Here is a 22,261-nt window from a genome sequence, read left to right as displayed (position 1 = left end):
TTTCTCCTACCCCCTTTCTCCCTGTCTCCCTTACCCCTGTCCTCCCCCTCCTATTTTGTAGTCGAATTTTGCACTTGATAGAACAGATGTGGAAAGCAAGTAAACCCAATACAGGACGAATTAAAACAAATCTGTGTTGATTTTATACTGTTGTTTACCGATATTCTGTGTGACCTATTTATATATGTGTCGACAATATCAGTTAGCCATGTGACTTGATCTGTAATGTTTGTAAACAAGCCAGTACAGGTAGGTTATTTTTAGTATTTCTTACGCTCAAATATTACTATGTCTGTGTCAGTGCATTTTGTTTTTAAAATAATCAATAATTAAGTTTATTGATTATATGCACATTTCATACCCCGATGACATTGAAGGCATACATTAATCGACAAAATAATAATTCTAGTATTCAGAGAAAACTGTTCATCAATGGATTTGCTATAGTAAAACGGTTGTCGATCTGATTTATATACAAGAGAATACAATAAGGTTAAAAATCCATTATGATCAATATGTAGAGCTGGTGGGAAAAGTTCAACCTTCAAGTGTTACAGAGTAATATTGCTTTTATTCTCGTGTCAATGTTACGTTTTAGGTTTTCTAATTAAGTTATCTGTATGATGCTGAGAAAGATTGAATACAAATACTATTATAGTTTATCAAACTGGAAATTAATTTGTGGTATTTCGTGTAAAAAATAAGATTGATAGGGCAAACCGTACAAAAAAAGCTCTTGCATGAAATGTATCATAGACACCTGTCATTGGTAAATATTTTCCTGTCAATATGTTATGTACACATGTACAAAAATCTCTCCAGCAATAAAATGAATATTGTAATAGTCAAACCTGTTTTAAAACAAAACTTGGGGTTTTGCCACTGCAGAAATGTCACCGTTTTTGTTTTCAAATGTATGGCGACACATAACAAGTGCTGATTTCTTATAGATGTTTTTAATAAGATCCATTTTTTTTTAGAAAAATTGTTTCAGAAAAAAATGTTAGTTTTTTGTCTGAATAGAACTTATCCCCCAGTTAGTAAAATTGTTTAAGTTACCGCGAAAAAAATTGTCTAACAACTTTTATGTGTGGTATGTCTAATAAGTTGCGAGTTTCCTATTTTAGACACAAATTTTCCAATTACGCCAATGTAATTCAGACTCTTTCTTGACTTTACCTATAGCATGAAATAAGATCCGCAGATATCTGATCATAACTCCGAGAATCATTTAGACTTTCCCATAAAATTTAACCAATCAGAAACCGAGATATTTAAAGAGAGTGACGAAGATACCTTTACTGCGAGACGTTTTAATACATTATTTCCAATTTTGCGTCGGTAGACGAAATAATTACGATTGACATACTTTGGTAGGATTACTACAGATGATTCCTACAACAAAAGTAGGCGTGTTATACACCACAGTGAAGATAAATCAATTTAGGTTTTCGACATAACAAGTTTTAGTAGGACTGACAGCCGAGAAATCGGTATATACATTTTTAACGGGATTTCGTCACCGCCTGACATTTTTCTAAAATGCCAGTTAAGTACCTTGTGTTATATTAAGGTATATAGGACAACATATTCTGATACAAGTGCTTGTGTAAATACACACGAAACGAAGCTACGCATTTTCATGACCGTGCCCTGTTAATATTTTATTTTAGACTTTTAATAGTTTGGATACATGTTTTACATTCATTTGTTTACATGAAATATGAGAATTTGATTAAAATCGGTGAACATGAATTTGACAGCTAGTGCCCCTTTAAAAAAAATCGTGGAAGGGCATACTAAAAATTTCAGAGGTTGAAGACTAATAACCCTAGAGAAAATACACACAACATATGAAGTATTTTTGAAGTTACGCATTTTCAAGATCCAGTAGAAAAGTCCGTCAAGCAATTTTAGTAATAAAATGTTATTCGAACACACCTACTCTGTTGTTATGACTCACCAGAAAGGTATTTCAATTGACCAATATATTTCAGTTTTTATTACTATGAATTTTTAATGTTATTTAAAAATCAACCTGTAGTTAGTTTAACAAAACAATATAATCTGAAGCGAGATGACGTGTAAAATATGTTTTTTTTTTATTTTAACGTTTTCACGATAGAAAAGTGAACTCAAACAAGCCCGAACATGAAAAGGTGCACTCCACTTTCTCTTTTAGATGCAATTATTGCCTATTTTGGGGAGGTCTTCTAAAAAAATAACGCCGGGCAGATATCCGAATTATACTTAAGAAAGATTAATCAATTCCCTGGATTCCTTTTCGACGGAATTTATGCTTATGCACCAAAAAGGTCCAATTCGATTTGAACCTGCCACAGTCGACTGTTTTATGAAAAATTTTCCATTATTTAAAACTTTACAAATATCTCAATGCTTCATAGAAACAGATGCAAACAATTCAAATATACCAATTTCGTTGTTATGCCCCATTTATGGGTATTATGTTTTTCATGTGTGTGCATCTGTTCGTCCGTTCGTCTCTTCGTCCGTTCGTCTATTCGTCCCTCTTTAGGTTAAAGATTTTGGTTAAAGTTTTTGGCCGAGTTAGTCCAATCAACTTGAAACTTAGTAAACATGTCCCCTATGATATAATCTTTCTATATTAATGCCAAATTAGAAATTTTATCCCATTATCACAGTCCACTGAACATAGAAAATGATAGTGTGGATGGGGCATCCGTGTACTTGGGACACATTCTTGTTTTTACTATCTCTATAAACAAAGAGTTTAATTTCAACTGAGTTTCCGCCTGGCTAGGGTAGACGATGCCTAGCTTTCTAACCGTGGCAAGATAGTGCGATGTGAAGAACAAAAGACGAGGTTATAAAGATAAGAAGACATTTTTGTTTAACTACAGTAACACAAATGAGTAACTCTCAGAGTGAGACTATAAAGGCAATTATTTGTGCATAATTTATTCATATTCTTTAATTTCTAAATATGATGAAAATAAGATTTAAAGTATACATAAATAATTAAGACCTGCAACCCACTTAATTGACTCACAAAACTGATAGAATATTTATAAAATTCAAACTGCGCATGTCTCTTCAAGTTATAAAGTCTTCTACAATGGTGCATATTATATCATTACAATATTTAGCTTTAACCCTCGCAAGTCAAGCTAGTTAACTTATAGTGAAGTTGTGAATAAATGTTCCAAACAAAATATGTCACTTAATTTGAACCGTTTGATTTAATCCTGAATATTATCATGTTTCCTGTCGAAAAATCTTGAAATGTTAAAAAAAGAAATGTTATTGTTGTAAAATCTATGGATGGTACCAGCGAGATTCGAAAACCCTCAATCTCGGGATCTTAAAGCAGCGCTCTCTCCAATTGAGCCAAAGAAGAACTAGTAAGCATAGTACCTTTATATCTCCAGGTCTATAACACTCTTCCCCCTTTCTTTTATTCCGGGCTGCGTACCATCCATCCAATCAACTCACATGTCAACGACTATACAACCCCGAAACTTCTACTCGGAAACCTCTGGCCAGTTTCCTAGATGTCACCTAGACATGTCATTGTATCCTATGACTGGATGGTCAAACCTCATGACCATATCTTTATCGAACTGCCAGGCAATGTTCTATACATGTTCCGGACCATATGACTATTTCGACCATACGCGCATGGTCATGACCATATGGGTATAATATACTCATATAGTCCAACCATACGCGTATGGTCCAACCTTACGCGTATGGTCAGGGTTATGAAAACGTTTACCAGTGGCGGATCCAGAGGGGGGCGTAGAGGGCGTACGCCCCCCTTTTCTTGGATTTTTTTAATTTTTTTTTTTAATTTGTAAAAATGATTATTCAGACAGCACTTCGTGAAATTTGCCATTTCCCGTGTATTTTGTTTTTATGCGACAATTCTTAACTTATAACGATATATATGTTGCTCGTATTTACTGTATTATATTATTGGTTATGTCAAATTCATGTGATTCGCTACGGTGCAGTTAACCAGTGCGTCGAAAAAAAGTCATTCATTCATTTTGATATTCAGATTACAGTAACACTTGCTTATGCTGAGGGTGACAAGTATGACACCTTCAAAGCGACAAAAGATTGAACAAGAACGTACTCAGTCTGACTTCTATATCATAATTCCACCAAACAGAAAGTAATACTCTATTAAACTCTCGTGAAAGTTCCACAGCAATATTATTTATCTACGAAATAAAAATTGAGAATGGAAATGGGGAATGTGTCAAAGAAACAACAACCCGACCAAATAAAAAACAACAGCAGAGGGTCACCAACAGGTCTTCAATATGGCGAGAAATTCCCGCACCCGGAGGCGTCCTTCAGCTGGCCCCTAAACAAATATATACTAGGCCAGTGATAATGAACGCCATACTAATTTCCAAATTGTACACAAGAAACTAAAATTAAAATAATACAAGACTAACAAAGGCCAGATGCTCCTGACTTGGGACAGGCGCAAAAATGCGGCGGGGTTAAACATGTTTGTGAGATCTCAACCCTCCCCCTATACCTCTAACCAATGTAGAAATGTAAACGCATAACAATACGCTAGCTGCGAAAACGTAGCTCTATTGTCCTTTTTTTTTTTTTTTTTTGCCTCCGCAAATATCAAAAATCATCAAAAGGACCTTAAGAGCTACGTTTTTGTATCTAAACAATACGCACATTAAAATTCAGTTCAAGAGAAGTCCGAGTCTGATGTCAGATGTAACCAAAGAAAATAAACAAAATGACAATAATACATAAATAACAACAGACTACTAGCAGTTAACTGACATGCCAGCTCCAGACTTCAATTAAACTGACTGAAAGATTATGATTTCATCATATGAACATCAGGCACAATCCTTCCCGTTAGGGGTTTAGTATCATACCATCATAACATATATGAGAAGAACATAACCCGTGTCATGCCAACAACTGTTTTTAGAATAAATGTGTTTAGTTCCGATGCAAAGACCTTATCAGTGACTCAACATTAACGCCAAAATATACAATCTTTAATGACTTGACAACAGTAACGTAATTATATCCTTTCTTAAGAAAACATGTTTAAGCCCAAACGTCCAGCCTATTGATAACATAGCTGAATAATGATCCCCAGTCAGTAAGCTGTAGATATATTTAAAGTCTAAGGTACGGACTATTTGATTTGAGCGGGGAGTCTGAGAAGTTTGAGAGAACAAAATCTTACCCAGATTTTTGTCTTAATCAAAAATTCTGGTCGTATATATCTGGATTGTAAATAATAAGTTTGTCCACTCATTTGCTATTAGAAACAAAAATTTCAAACATAATTATTTAGCATAAATTGAACATGATGAATAATAAACGGGTGTTATGTTTTGGTGCAGTCAGTTCCATCATGGCTCATACAGGGGTTTCTGAATCTAATATTTGTAGATCTACATAATAAATATATTCGAGTCGTATTGTGAGGTCAATAAACTTTCCAGTGCTTTTCAGTGACAATTTGAAGTGTTAAGAATAAAAGTTTGTTACTTTTGATGCTTGTTTAATTATTTTTTGTATTTTGAGGGAATTATGTACTACTACTTTTATGTATATTGACTATGACTAGCTTGTATTTTGAGGGATATTATGTATTTCTATAAGTATGAAGGTATGTAAAAATAGAGATTTTTTTAAATTGGACTTGCCTCTATTTTTCGAGGGATATTTATGTATTAATATTTTGTATACGTACATGTATGTTAAAATTGAATTTTGTGAAGACGTACTGTATTGAATACACTTAATATTACTTTTCATAATCTGTTTAACGTAATTTGTTTTGAAAACAGGTTTATTAAGTTTAGAGGGAGACTTGTGGTTTCTGTTCTAATTTAGATAATTTATGTTTGCGAATTGCTTACATCAACAACATTTGATCTTGGCTGGTTTGTTGTCTCATTGGTAATTAAACAACATCTGATTTTATATGGACAAAAATGGACAACATATTACACATGTCATTCTCTACACATTCTTTTTATTTCATACATGTAGTGGATGTATTGAATATTCAAGAGTATTTCCCTGATTATGGGAAATAAGGGATAAAGGGCAAAGACACCAAACATTTCTTAGTCACCCGATGTAATACACAAAAACCATCTAGAGCTCATGCACCACTTGATCGTTCTTGAAGTATGCAAAAACTACTGCATAACAGTTAGTTCGCTCTGGGTGTCTACAAACATAAGAGCAGTTCAACTGAAAATATTAACACTTTAATTTAAGTCATAGGTTGCATACGTTTTTTAAAATTCATGATATGGAGCATGCACATGAAAGTCTCAAAAACAACACAAGAAGTACACGGAATAGTTAGCAGTTGGCATAATTTACTTTTATCAGTTTTCTGCATGGGATGTATTCATTTGAAATTTCTTAACTTTTTGATGTTTGCTTAGATGGCGATATTTCAAGTTTTGTCATGGACTCAAAACTCCCATTTGTTTAAGAATTTTGACTTCTTCATTTATACAAGACAATTTTTAAGTTTTGGGTGAGTATTGGGAATGTTAAAGGTTAGAATTGGGAATTATAAGTGTGTTGTCGTTATACTAGCTTATATAGTATTGAGGTCTGCTGATTAACCCAATTTTCACCCAATACCCATATAAATTTGGTCATATCGAGCAAGGGCTCACCTATGATATTACTATATCATAAGTGAATCCCGCGAGATTTGACCAACACATTCAGTTTGTCCGCTGCTATCATAGCAAAGCGGCACTTGCACATGCTCTGCATGATGTCGATACAAAGGTGGACTTGCACATGCTCTGTGCATGCTGTCGATACAAAGGTGGACTTGCACACACTCTGTGCATGATGTCGACACAAAGGTGGATTTGCACCTGCTCTGTGTATAATGGTAGTACCGTATAGATGGAATGAACGTGTGACGTCGGTACAAAACTTAAAAAAAAAAACACGGAAGTACATGTATCTCGATATGGCTAAGTTCAAACCCAATTTTCACCCAATACTCATATAAATTTGGTTATATCGAGCAAGGTTCACCTATATTATTACTAACTCGGTGTTGTGTTAGTGTAACTCACACATAAACTAAACATAATTACGTTCCTGAACAGATATTTTGCTTGCACTTGTTTTGTTGTCGTCACTACACATTTATTGGATAGACTGGTGTATACATGTACTAATTAGAGTCGTGTATTGTTACAAATGTATAATAAATGTATTTTATGTCCTGACAATGATCTGCGCGTTTGAGTGCTATTTATTTAAACTTTTAATATTTTAGGTTAACATTTTCAACTGATGACAGTCCTCTTCTGTTTGATATTGGCATTTCTTAATCATGTGACATCATTTTCAAATGAGTTGTGCTTGTTTGGATCGGATATTATTATTTCTTTATTGTGTGATTACTGTGAAGCTTGCAGACCCGTCCAAAAAAAGTAAGTATCTATAACATTAGTTTTGTTCCTTGAAATTGGCACAATCACTTATTGAGCTTTAACGACCTTTAACATGAATGTTTTTTTTTTCTCTTTCTTTTTATAGCATCGTAAGCGCTCTCATGTGTACAATTCTTGTCAGATTTTTATGAAACTTACATTATAGGGGGGGGGGGGCAAGGGGTTCAGCTGTTATGCTGTTATGGGGCATTTTAATTCTTTGTTATCTGTTATTCTGAAAATATATTTGCTGTTAGCTGTTATTGTCTTATTCTTTGTTAGCTGTTATTGGGCTTTTCGTTTTTTTGTTATCTGTTATTGTGATAATGTATTTGCTGTTAACTGTTATTGAAAATTGGAATGTTAGCATTTTTTTGACAGCCAAAATTCGGTAGAAATTGAAGATCATTGGACATTAGAGTCTACCACTACTAATATGTTGGTCTCGTATCCGGAGAAGGATTCCATTAACATAGACCCATCACAGAAGTGAGGTCCAGAAAAATTCCAGTATATCTTATGATTGTCCTTTGTTATATATTCCATTTTTTTTTTAGCATTTATTTAGAATTATCCGTACGAACATATCAAATTAGAACAATTCTTAATATGACAAAAAGGAAAACATATGGCCATGAATTTCTGACAAGGATTTCAATTAAGGACTATAGCTAGGTCCTTACAACCAGTTAACCTTTTACATAGACTCAGCTCCTTTCAAAGCAGTACATTCGAAAACCTGATAAAAAATTGTTCAAATAAGGCCTTTGAAAATAGTGAAATAAATTACTTTTGGAGTGTCAAAATTGGTTCGAGATACTTGACAAATTGCATGCTTATAATTGGTGCTTTTGATGTTTCTACCCTATATCATCATGACAACTTTTCCTCATAGTCTTATTCAGAAAAAATCACACACCTCATTAAATGGGCATTTAAAAAGTCAGAATGTGAATATATATATTCAAACTCTTTTAGGTCATTTTAAGTAGCAACAAACACAAGAACTATGTCAATTCAGCCTACTTTGATACCATAACTGCCCTTGAAAATTTACTAGATATCATTTTTGTCTCTTTGACATATTCCTCATTTCCATTCTTAATTTTATTACACACTATAAATTACAAGCATGTGTGAGTTTCAATAACTGCACAAAAATAAATGCTGAAAAAAGTCTTTTATAACAAATTAACAGCTACGCCATGAGCGCATGATACGCCCGTCATCTTTTTGAAATATTCGATAACTTCTCAATGCCATATCAGATATTTATAAAAATCAGTCAATATATATTATGTTTATAAACAATACATCAAAGTTTCATGAGAATTGCTGAAAACATTTTTGAGTTATTGTCCGAAAACTGGAGAATACCATCTTTTTTTAATGAATAAACCCCTTAACTGAATAACATAAAATCGAAAATTAATAAAAATCGAAAGGGGGCTTACAACAATAGATATAAACAATTTAGCAAAGTTCCATGAGAACTGCTGAAAAGATTTTTGGGGAAAGACGGCTTCAAGCCGTCAATTCCCTAATGGGGTTGGCCAGAGTATCATTCCCTCACGTCAATCATTTTGTTTTGATAGTTTGGAAATCCCCTCAAAATGTCATACTGAAATTGATGACAAGGAGAACAAATTGACTTTAAATACATTTTTTACGCATTTCCCTTCTGTTTCTCATGAAATTATCGTATATTAAGCTTTCCCTTACACTATATACGTTTCTTTTACAGTCCGGAAAAATCAGTATTACGAAATATTCTAAATATATCTAGCCTAGTGACGTCATTGTTGGAATGCCACACTACACATGGATATCCTTTATTCATTATAAAAATCATTCACAGCACTAAGTCTTGTATACTAATTTAAAATCCGTATTTGTTAAATATAAACCTAATGATGTTTGCTGTAGTGTAGATGATTCACACACCAACATGAAATGCTTGAATCTGAGGCTATAATCAGATAATATGTAGGTCAACTTTCGCGGTAAACAATGTCAATGGGGATACATGAGATTGGGGAGAGAAACGGCAGTTTTCATTGTTTCTGTAAAGTTCTGTTTTTAGAATCTTCCTCCAATTCAGGAGCACCTCAATTGATGAGTAATTTTACACTAAAATCAAAGTAAATGTTTCTGAACATTTAAAATGTGACATTTAGTATATGAAGTCTTCTATATGTAAAAAAAATGTGTACCAACATAATTATTGAAATGGTTAAAAAAAAAAAAAAAAAAAAATGTTGCTTTTTGTAGTTTATACCTATTGAGATTGGGGAGAGCAACTGCAGTTTTCATTCTTTCTGTAAAGTTATGTTTTTAGAATCTTTCTCCAATTAAGGAGCACCTCAATTGATGAGTAATTACCCACTAAAATGAAAGTTAATGTATATGAACACTAAAAATGTCACATTAAGTGTATATATGATAAGTAGTCATCAATTAAAAAATAATTTTGCGTACCAACATAATTATTGTAGTGGTCATTTTTTTTTTCTCATTTTTTTTTTAAATATTGCTTTTTGTAGTTTAAATATATCTATTCATGAATTTTACAGATATATCCAAATGTGGGATCTGGAAACAAACTTCACACAGCTTTTATATCAATCATATTTGATTTTATAAGTACATGTATCCCTGTGATGAGAGTTGTAACTGGGAACTTTATCAATGGAAAATTAAAACTGAATAGATTTTTCAGTCCTCACTTTCTTGAGAATATTGTCACAAAAAAATTGAGAATAGTCTTAGCCTGCCGTTCAGTTGTACATAATTAAAATTTTAAAATATAATGTAGTAGTTGTTAAATTCAATTGAATTTTAGATAATTAACTCCCAACTTAAATCAAATGTTTTGATTTAGAAGGTGCAGATCTCATTGGTCCAAATTGTCTATATGATGAATTCTTGACTAAGGAAATGAAATAACAATAAACAACAATTAGTTTCATTATTGTCAGCCTTTCTATATGTTCTAGCTGTTCTTTTGCTCATTCTTTGTATGTAGACTATCAAAAGATACCCCCCTAAAAATTGGAACAACGGCCGTCTTTTCCCTTCAGAGCTCTTCAGCTCTTTGATTGTGTTAATGTCCGAAAACTAGAAAATCCCCCTTTTTAATTAATAAAACCCCTAAATTCGGAACCGTAAAATCTAAAATTTATAAAAATCGAAAGGGAGCTCATGTCAATAGATATAGTAAACAATTCACCAAAATTCTTTGCAAATTTGTGAAAGGATTTTTGAGATATCAGAAAACTGAAAAAAAACCAACATTTTTATTGAATAAAACCCCATTACTCAGAAACTTAAAATCTAAAATTTATAAAAAAAAAATATATATAGGGAGCTCATGTCAATAGATGTAAATAATTTCCAAAAGTTTTATGTAAATTGGTTAAAGTGTGTTTGAGTTAATGTCTGACATATTGACGACGGACGGACAAGAATATACCAAATACATATCTAGATACATAATTCTAAAAACCATACTCATAGAAAATGGAATTTATTACAAAGGATTATACCCGTAATAAGAAATACTGGATTTTGTCAAGGACCCGACTTATTTTAATATTTCATTTACTGTTAACTGTTTTTGTCCATTTTAATTCCTTGTTATCTGTTATAAGCCAAATCAATTTTGCTGTTTTGCTGTTATTGGGACCCCCTTGCCCCCCCCCCCCTCATTATATAATACCCTAGTCCCACTAGGCCACGATCGCACTACGATCTGTGAAAAAAATGGAAATTTTGATGATCGTGGTACGATCGTGTAGGTCGCAGTAAGGTCGTACCACGGTCGTGGTGAGGTCTTCAAGATCGTGAAGAGCGTGGCTAACTTTGAACATGTTCAAAACAATCGTGGTGCGGTCGTGGCGAAATTAGGTCGTAGTATAAGCGTAGTGAGAGCACTAAGATCGTAGTAAGATCGCAAAGGTCGCTGTACAATCGTAGCGAGAGCGTGATTCTATTTGGAGATCCGCTACGATCTCACAGCGACGTTATTACGACCTTACTACGACCATCACGTTCTCACCGCGACCCAACTACGCTTCCACTACGACTTTACCACGCTGTTCACGACCATAGTACGATTCTAGCACGCCCTTGTAGTCCTCATCACGCTCTTCTCACGACCTTACTACGTTCACACTACGACCATCATTTTTATTGTCATTTTCACATAAAATATATAAAAAAAAACTCCCTAGATTTTGTTTGTTTGAATGTATTTATCCATTTGCTCTAACGACTCAACCATGCTTCTCGTTTTTATATAGAATAGACCGTTGGTTTTTCCCGTTTAAATGGTTTAACATTAGTATTTTTTGGGCCCTTTATAGCGTGCTGTTCGGTGTGAGCCAAGGCTCCGTATTGAAGGCCGTACATTGGCTTATAATGGTTTACTTTTATAGATTTTTACGTTGATGGAGAGTTGTCTCATTGGCACTCATACCACATCTTCCTATATATATATTGACACATCTGTGTCATCTCTGCTATCGTTCACTAACATATCGTCATTTGAGCTTTATGGACCAGCAATAGGTTGTAATTTAGGTTTGATTGGTCTTTCCGACATCTCTTGATGACAAGTATTATACTACTTATGTGTATAGTATCAGTTTAATTGAAGTCTGGAGCTGGCATGTCAGTTAACTGCTAGTAGTCTGTTGTTATTTATGTATTATTGTCATTTTGTTTATTTTCTTTAGTCACATCTTCTGACATCAGACTCGGACTTCTCTTGAACTGAATTTTAATGTGCGTATTGTTCTGCGATTACTTTTCTTCATTGGCTAGAGGTATAGGGGGAGGGTTGAGATCTCACAAACATGTTTTACCCCACTATTTTTGCGCCTGTCCCAAGTCAGGAGCCTCTGGCCTTTGTTAGTCTTGTACTATTTTTAATTTTAGTTTCTTGTGTACTATAATTTTGGAGTTTAGTATGGCGTTCATACTTTGCTCCCTCTGCCCCTACATCAACCCTTACCACCACGCCCACGTGTTCTAGTAGATTTTGGTGGCATGACTGTATTGTTTCCGAGAAATCTCCGTTTTAATCAGAAATAGAAGGCATGGAACTATATTGATATGAAACACGATATTGACGGCATTGCTGAGAACGTAGTAAGATCGCGGTATGAACGTAGTATAATCGTGGTAAGAACGTGCTATAATCGCAGTAAGATCGTGTTGTCATCGGATAACTCGTGGTATGGTCGTAGTGAGAACGTGAAGAGCGTAGAAAGATCTTTATAAGCGTAGTGAGGTCGCAGAATAAGCGTGGTGAGAACGTGGTTTAATCGTAGCGGGATCGTTGTAGAAGCGTGATTAGGACGTAGTAGCATCGTGAAAGCAACGAAAATTAACATTTTCATGCCGCTCATACCGCGACCTCACCACGATCTAAATTTATTTTAGATCGCGGTGAGCGTGGTGCGATCGTGGTCTAGTGGGACTGGGGCTTAACATAGTTTTATAAAATTGAGAAAGGATGGGGAATGTGTCAAAGAGACAACAACCCTACAATAGAACAGACAATAGCAGAAGGTCATCAACAGGTCTTCAATGCAGCGATGTCAGAAGATGTAACCAAAGAAAATAAACAAAATGACAATAATTCTTAAAAAGATTATGTCTTCATCATATGGATATCAGGCACAATCCTTTCCGTTAGAGGTTTAGTATCATACCATCATAACATATATGAAAAGAACTTAACCCGTGTCATGCCAACAACTGGTTTTTAAAAAAATGTGTTTGGTTCCGATGCAAAGACCCTATAAATGAATCAGTATTAACGTCAAAATATGCAATCTTCAATGACCTGACAACAGTATCGTAACTATATCCCTTCGAAAATCAGTGTCGATCAATTATGCTTTTAAGAGTTATGCCCATTGGAAAAAATGATTATATGGAAAATTGCATTGTATGCACTCTGATGTGTTCAATTTTTGTCAGAATTTTTAGAAACTTATATCATACAATTAGTTTAATATATACCAGCAATGTCTTAGACGAGTTAAAAAATCAGTGAGAATCAACTATTTTTAAAAGAGTTATGCCCCTTTGGAAATATTGATCATATGGAAAATTGCATTATTAGCACTCTATTGTGTACAATGTTTATCCGAAATTTTTATCATTGGTGTTTATCAACTTTGCAATATTAATTTTAAGGAAAATCGCAGTTTTAATAGTATGAAATCTTAAAGTTAAATTGGACAGTATTGCGAAATAGCAAGAAATCTTCAATGGCACAGTATTTCGCTATAGCAAAAAATCGTCAATGACACAAAATTGCGCATTAGCAAGAAATATTTAATTGCATGTAGCATTACGCAATAGCACGTACAGTATTGGACAGTAACACAATATTGCACAATATCACAGTAATTTGCAATAGCACAGTATTAATAGTACTGTCCAATAGCAAGAAATCTTCAATTGAAAGTTAATACAAACGTTTTTTTTTTAACCATTCAAATTATTATTATACATTTGTTATAGCAATCAAGTTAACATTAACTGTAATATTTTTTCTCTAGTTTATTGGACAATAGAAGCCATTCCTGGTACATGTATTTCTGGAAGTAATGTGACACTGTTCTGCAATACATCCGCAGAAGGCTTACAGAAAGCCACGTGGATGAAACAAAGTGATGTTATTCTTCATCAAGGCCTCTCCTTTTATACAGACAAATACACTGGAATAGAAGTAAAGGATGGTTCCTCTCTCATAATAATGAATGCCACCACATCAGATTTCGATATGTCATACACGTGTTTGGCAGATGTGTATTCTTACGAAGAAGTCTTGGTGATAAACAGTTCAAGTTTCGTTTGTAAGCATCATACATATGTTTGCGTATTAAGTTCGAGTAGTCTTTCCAACTTTACTTCATTGCATTCATAAGTAGTAAGAGTTGTTTTTCAAGATTGTCTTTTTTGTCATTTACACTAGTCTAATTGTTATATACATGTACACTTGTGTCAAGGTGTCTTATAAGTTAAGATGTTTTGGACTGACTTGTCTTTGTTCCCAGTTATAATGTTTTCAAAATGTCTGTATTTAATATTTCTAATTAATAAAAACAGATAGCATTATAAGTTCTAAGGCGAATGTACTGGTATTCATATTATGTCTTAAGTATCATAAGAGCTTTAACCTTACATCATGATTGTTTTTTATAAAAAGTTGTTATGTTTGGACTACAACATGTTATATGATAAAACAGTAACAGTTGAGTGTAAAATTCATTAACAAGATTGCCATAAGAAATTACAATGTTTTGTTTGAGAAATACACATTTTTTTTTATACTGTAACGTTTCCATTTCCAAGTATACGGAAGAGAACATTAAAATGAACATGTATCAATTCAAAATAAAATAATATATAGGTCCCATTTAACGGTACTTTTGAGATGATGGACAATAGAAAACTTTATCTAACCATGCTTATCAGTTTTATTTTAGAAAACCTTTGAATCAAACGTAATGCCCTATTGAAATAACGTAGGGGGAGGATCATGTATGTACATGTACGCCGTTGTACCATGATACATGAATGTGTTACTAGCTGTGACAACTATTGTTTGAAGTGATTGCATTTTGACATATAAGAGGAAACATCAATCAAATTGAAAAATTATTGGAAACGGGGAATATTCCAAAGAGACAACAATCCGACCAAAAAGCACAAAAAAATCCCAAAGTCACCAATGGTTCGCCATTATTGATATAACAATTCCATGTAATGGACACATGCCCCATTATTTCACCTTAGATCCATTTTCCATTATTACTACTTTAATTCATTGTGATGATAATTATCTATTTATGATTACTTTTTTTGTTACTGTAAAGGTTTGCCACGGAACACGAACTCGTCATGGACAATAGCTGGTAGAAATATTTCAGTACATTTGAATCTCGATAGGTTTTTCCCAGTACCAAACTGTACAACCAATTATGAGGTAAGTATTATATCAAAATAATGAAAGATAAGTATAAAAGGAACCAATCATGATATATTGCTAATGTAAATTAACTACAAAATGTACCTACAGGATTAGATGAAATAAAAAAACAAACATAATTGATATTTATATTAATATTATCTTATTAGGAATAAACTAATGGAATTATCCATAATTTATAATCTTCTAATAAGATAAAATATTTCTATAATAGATACTAGAAATTATATATACTTTATACGAACTTCAAAAGGTACATGTATAAATATAAAAACGGCTTACCATACAACTAATTTCAATCTTGTCTTTGTCGTTACACTTTAGTTTGAATAATAACACAAATATATATCTGATGAATCCAAAGGACACACAATACATGTTTGCATTGACGCCACCTTAAAATGTCTTTTAATAAGCATGCCAGAATAAATCAAAGGAATCTGATGTTCAGTTGTTGTCGTCTGTTTCTGTGATTAATAAGTGTTTCTCGTTATTTTATATAGATTAGACCGTTGGGTTTCCCGTTTCAATGGGTTTACACTAGTATTTTTTTAGGCCTATTATAGCTTGCGGTTCGGTAAGACCCTAGGCTCCGTGTTGAAGACCGTACCTTGACCTATAATGGCTTACTTTTATAAATTGTGACTTGGATGGAGAATTGTCTCATTGGCACGTATACAACATCATCCTAACATCCAACTAATAATATAGGGTTTTGTGTCACGTTTCATTGCAGGACGATGTGCTGATAACAAACCAACAAGAATCAGTTTACCAGGAAAACCAGTTCTTTTATGGAACAATTAACATCACATCACATTCCTCTGTTGACATCTGTGGTGGTAGCTTGACTGTTGTTTGCATGTTTGGATATTCCTATTCCGATGTTGTTGCGACAAAATTCCTCCAAGATTGTAGTGGTAATATCTTTTGTATAAGTTGTCATTGATATTTTGAAAGTCCAACAAATATCTTCTTACAAACCTTGAAATCAAATAATTGCAGCCGCTGCAAAAATCGTCTCTTGTAGTTAGATAAGTTATATTTCTTCTAAAACCTCGTTGGTCAGTCAATTGATTTACGGTTGTAAAGAAAACAATATAATTGTTACCATATTTGAGGACTCAGCTACATGTAACTGGTCTGTGATACAATTTTGCCAGCGTCTGGCCGTCCATTATCACTTCAAATTTACATAAAATTGAGAATGGAAATGGGGAATCTGTCAAAGCGACAACAACCCGACCATAGAGCAGACAACAGCCGAAGGCCACCAATGGGTCTTCAATGTAGCGAGAAACTCCTGCATCCGGAGGCGTCCTTCAGCTGGCTTAACAAATATGTTTACTAGTTCAGTGATAATGGACGTCTTACTGAACTCCGAATTATACACAAGAAACTAAAATTAAAAATCATGTGAAGATAACTAATAAATTGCTTACATTTGTTCTCTTAAACATTATTCGTTTGTTCTCGTTCCATTAATACTATTTATTGCATTTACATTCATTTTACTTTCAGTAAATGGGAATTCTGAATATGGATTTAAATTCTTGGGTACCGTCATTGGTGTAGGTGTACCATTCATACTAATGTGTATTATAGTCTGCCTGCTCTTCTGTTATGTATATATACAAAAGGGCATTACAATAAAGGACGACAAGCAACCTGAAGGCAAGTATTGCTATATTTGTTCCAAAAACATTTATTTTTTATCTAACTACTTGTATTTCATAACTATATTGGTTTGTAAACAGAATAAGCAGTATACAACATGATGACAGAAAACTGACATTTCAGAAAAACAAATTACAAAATTAATGTATGACAAAACCCACTTCTTAAAAAAACATAACGGATACTTTGCCATATTTTCTGTCAAAGAAAGCCAAACATGATGCGTTTGGAACTTAACTTACTTGCTTTGCTCATTGTTGAAGGCCGTACGGTGATGTATAGTTGTTTATTTATGTGTCAATTTGTCTCTTGTGGAGAGTTGTCTCATTGGCAATCGTAACACGTCTTCTTTTTTTTATATTGCTTATAAATCTTACTTCGAAAAATATTTAGTCTTTACAGATTCTTGCTATGTATCTTACTTTCACCAAAGACGTGAAAAAAATGAAAAACTAATAATATTGTTATTGAAGGGTACTTGCGTAATGCGTTGACAAACGTTTGAACATTTAACATTAAAGTTGTTGAATATTTGATTCTCGAAAAGTAAAATTATCAATATAATTATGTTTTGACTGCCGTAAATGAAAAAAAAATAAAAAAAATAGAAGGTATAATACTTATGAAAATAGTATGCTTACTTTTTACTATACAGTTAACTCTGGAGAAATCGTCCCATTTACTGAAGTGGTGAAATGTAAAACGAGTGCTAAAAAGAAACCAGAGGTACTACATGTACGTACTTTAATAGTGAATATGTACAATGTATGCTATTTTATTTCTAGATAAAGGCAACAACAAGGCCGTCGGATCGCACCCCCTCTTTCAAAAAATAAATAACAAAATGATATAATAATAATAATTTTAAGACACAGATGATCACTTTTTCTTCTTCCATAAGAGTAGGGTTCCTTGAATAAAACGTTTAAACACTGCGGGACTTCGTATGGTGACATTACATCTAGTCCCCTTAGGATATATATATACAGTATTTACAATACAGTCAGGTTGTTACGGTTAAAATTATTTACAATCGTTGAGTCTGGTATTTATGTGTTGTCTGTAGCCCTGAGCGGAAATCTTCAACTGATCCCGTTTTAGCAACCCTGGCAAGTAATGTATTCCATTCCATTTTTGTTCTTGAAAACTGAAGGAGTTCCTGTAGACATCACTGGTGACCATCTGTTGGTAAAACTTGTGTACTCCACGAGTTCTACTGTCGCCAGCTTTGATGTAAAGTACTCTTGTTGATGTGTATCAGCCCATTCTGGATACGATAGAGCATGCATAGCCTGTTGTCACGGCGTCTTGTCTGTAATGTGTCCCGTTTTGTGTAGTCATTATAGACAAATCTAGCAGCTCTCCTCTCTATAAGTTCTAGTGTGTTTATGCTTGCTTGGTTGGTGAGGTCCAATATAGTAGAAGCATACTCTATGACAGGTCGCACGAGAGTTGTATAGCCAGCATATAAGTTCTAATTTATGCTTGCTTGGTTGGTGAGGTCCCATATAGTAGAAACATGCTCTATGACAGGTCGCACGAGAGTTGTATAGCCAGCATATAAGTTCTAGCTATATATAGTGTGTTTATGCTTGCTTGGTTGGTGAGGTCCCATATAGTAGAAACATGCTCTATGACAGGTCGCACGAGAGTTGTATAGCCAGCATATAAGTTCTAGCTATATATAATGTGTTGATGCTTGCTTTGTTGGTGAGGTCCCATATAGTAGAAACATACTCTATGACAGGTCGCACGAGAGTTGTATAGCCAGCATATATCGCTGTGAAATCTAAGCTTCCAACCGTGCAAGGGCTGTATAGCCAGTCAAGGTCGTTAAAAACTTACATTTGTTGTTGTAGCCAGCAGCCTTTACTTTCCTTGTACATTCTTTTATGTTTCGTTTAACAAACACAAATGTTCGTTTACCCTTTGCTGTAACGTTCTGGATGTTTGTTCCATGAGAAAATATTTGATATTGACACTCTCAAGTACTTGGCACACTATCTACTGGTTCCTAGTTTGAGTATGTGTCCATGTAAACTGTATGGGTATTGTAAAGGTTCTTTGTTCTTTGGTGGTATGTGGATAACATTGCATTTTGTTAGATTAAATCTCATCATCCATGTCTTTTCACTATTTTGAAACGCTTCAAGGTCTTTCTGTAGTTGGTCTGTATCTTTGGCCCTACTAATATCCCTGTACAGTAAACTGTTATCAGCAAAGAGGCAGACGTCTGATTGAGTCTAACCAGATATGTCATTAGTGTATGTTGGGAACAATAGAGGACCTAGCACTGTATCCTGTGGCACTCCTGACAGAATATCGTCTTTTTGAGATCTAGCCCCTTCCAATACTACCTGTTGTTTCCTGTTTGATAGGAATGAACTGATCCAGGAGTTTGTCCGGCCCTTACTCCATAAAATTGGAGTTTGTAAAGTAGTCTTGAATGAGGAACCTTGTCAAAGGCCTTTTCAAAGTCTAGGAGGTTGATGTCAATCTAGGTTTCCATTAGAAATGTATGTTGCTATATCATCGATGGTGAATCAAAATCTCCAACTAGAGCATGATTAAATACAAATAGGTCTATGTGTATATAACAATGCATATTGCTACACTTTATCCGGAATAATTGCGAAACAAAGCCAGGTCTCTGTCGTTATCATATGAATGAGATGGCAAAGTTGACTTTGAACGTTACCACTGTTATATTGATTTAAGCCAATAATATATAATGTTGAAATAAATAGTACCTTCAGAGCAATCAATGGTTTATACGTTTTCTTCAAGTAGATATCAGGCCAAACTATCGTTTAAAAGCGTGTTGGAAGACAATGAATACTCATGTATTTGACGTTTTGAAAACGCATATAACCCTGAAATTAGCTTGCTCGTTTAAAAATAATCTAAATCGTGGGAGGGGAGACCAATAAGAATGCATTGCGACAGATTTTAAAATGAATTATAGTAAATCCGATAAATAAATCTTATTGCCCACTATCAAATAGTTGTCCCCTTACTGTTCCATAATATGAAACCATCAATTTCTATTTTTTGGTGCATTTTTTCATAGAATATTTTCATCATTGTTTTCATTTGGAATATCCGATGGAAAATGCAATTATAAATATCAATTGACAGTGGCCTTATTTGACACGACTTAATTTGTCCAATGGCAACTATTTCATTCATGTTTAGGATATATCATATAAGAATAAAGAGATGTGGTATGATTGCAAATATGACAGCTCTGCATAAAAATTCGAATATCACAATTGTACGAACTTTTAACCTACGGTATAACTTATTACAAAACAGTTTACGAAAAACAAATATAACAGACCACTGAACATCAGGCACCTGAGTCAAAGTATATTAGCGAGGTTAAAATATGTTTGTGATATCTCAACCCTGTAAAAATCAGTTGCAGTAAAAACTAGATTGGACGTTGTAGGAAATTAATACACAGTGTACAAATTTATTAGTACTCTTAGTTACTGTCAAACCTATAACATCTTAATTAAATGAATACATCAGGATTTAAAGACTACATGTAATTATAATTTATCAAGAAATCAATATGATCCAATTTTACAGATGAAGACAGAATTAAAAAAAGTTAGAATACTTCCCAGCAGAAATCCAGCAATGCACACATCTATTACTGGCTACAGAAAACCAAGTCCGAGTCATATTTAAAAAGATATATAAATGTGCATGATTAAAAAACTTTTTAAAACAATAAAAACAAATAATTGCATTTACAGAATGAAGACCACTGTGACAGCTTAATAAGGCCCGCCAAGAACGAAAGAACACAAAGTTTTACAAATTTTTTGACCGATTGTTTCAACTTGGATAGAAAAAGCAAGGATAATAGCAGATATTGAGATAATGCCTTGGACTCGTCAATCTGTAAACGTGTATTATGTACATTTTAGAATTTCGTGTCTCTAAAATAACAAAGTAGACATTTATATAAATCTGGCTGGAAAACCTCAATGCACGTGTATGAATTACATGTACCTAACTACATTTGTACATGTACACAGTAGTAGTTTTTTAATAGTAATCGACAGAATACATATAAAAACCAAATACCACATCCAAAATAAACACTAACCTGACATAATGAGAAAACAACATCAAATTTGAAAATAACCATGATTATACTCAAGCCTTAAAGATTTATTATAATAAACCACTATATATGTACATGATGTAGATAATATTTCTAAAACTGAAGTTGATTAATTGGAATATAATATGGAAAACAACTATTGGGTGCATTTTTAAAGCAACAATAAGTATTTTTAGAGTGTAAAAAGAATTTGTTTTATTGACGACTCGGACTTAAACTAGGACAAAGGTCCTTTAACTGGTATTAGGTTATAATATCTTGAATAACTTACTTGTTAACGTTACAAAAATGATTAAATAATTATATATCTCATTCTGACATGTATAACAAAACACAAGTTATCAGATATTGAGGCAAGTTGCCAGTTCCTTTCCATTTAATTAGACTATGACATACAATACAATACAAATATAGACTAGTACAAATAAATGTAGGTCAGTGTCACACTCTAAACTTCACCGTTATTGTATTATTGTATTGCCTTTCAATCTCCTTTGTTGTCCGTCAAAGTAAATCAAAATACAAATTTTGAACGTGATGTGTATAATTATATTTTGAGGTTTTGTTACTTGTAGCCCTTTGAAGAATCAACCGTATAAATAATGGTTTAATGGGATATATGTATAATATTAAAATTTTGTCTTTGGCATAATTATTCATAATTTTACTATAACAACTAGAGAATTGCCAAAGACAAAATTTTGATACAACATATGTACTAGTATTCAAGATTGAGCAGTTTGAGATGATGATAAAAACATATCAACACACATCAAGCAAACACGTTTGACTTAATGTGCTTTTTCTCGTAGTTATAGTCTAGTCATGTTAGCAATGTTATTGTTATATTGTTATAATCTTTGTTATTATACAGTTATATTATAATCCTATTTTATTTGGTTTGTCATCAGGTGTGAAGTGACAATAAAGTTTTGAATTATAAATTATTGTTGTTCGTGTACTTAACGTATATATTTG

At 33.4% G+C, this 22,261-nt stretch overlaps 1 protein-coding gene across 2 annotated transcripts; it reads left to right on the top strand.

Annotated features, from left to right (window-relative positions):
- The first annotated feature begins 220 nt into the window (after positions 1–220).
- LOC139486326 (uncharacterized) lies at positions 221–22,227 on the top strand. 2 transcript variants are annotated; one of them, XM_071271196.1, is made up of 8 exons: positions 221–249; positions 7,304–7,460; positions 14,036–14,332; positions 15,356–15,465; positions 16,205–16,388; positions 16,990–17,142; positions 17,801–17,880; positions 20,910–22,227. In XM_071271196.1, exons 2-8 carry the CDS (start codon positions 7,379–7,381, stop codon positions 21,030–21,032), a joined length of 1,029 nt encoding a protein of 342 aa, XP_071127297.1. In that variant the 5' UTR covers positions 221–249; positions 7,304–7,378; the 3' UTR covers positions 21,033–22,227. The 2 variants fall into 2 exon arrangements, with proteins under 2 accessions (XP_071127297.1, XP_071127298.1); XM_071271197.1 differs by having other exon boundaries at positions 225–249; positions 17,801–17,871; positions 20,910–21,469.
- Positions 22,228–22,261: the final 34 nt, after the last annotated feature.

Source organism: Mytilus edulis, chromosome 8 (genome assembly GCF_963676685.1).
Source record: "Mytilus edulis chromosome 8, xbMytEdul2.2, whole genome shotgun sequence".
In the NCBI taxonomy this organism is placed as follows: Eukaryota; Metazoa; Mollusca; class Bivalvia; order Mytilida; family Mytilidae; genus Mytilus; species Mytilus edulis.
This window is presented reverse-complemented; position numbering and strand designations above follow the sequence as displayed.

Excerpts from the sequence above, each read along its gene's own strand:
- LOC139486326 (XM_071271196.1), top strand. The coding sequence starts at position 7,379 with ATGAGTTGTGCTTGTTTGGATCGGATATTATTATTTCTTTATTGTGTG. Across the intron at positions 7,461-14,035 it reads TGCAGACCCGTCCAAAAAAA|TTTATTGGACAATAGAAGCC; the intron begins GTAAGTATCTAT and ends TTTTTTCTCTAG. Across the intron at positions 17,143-17,800 it reads GGACGACAAGCAACCTGAAG|TTAACTCTGGAGAAATCGTC; the intron begins GCAAGTATTGCT and ends TTTACTATACAG.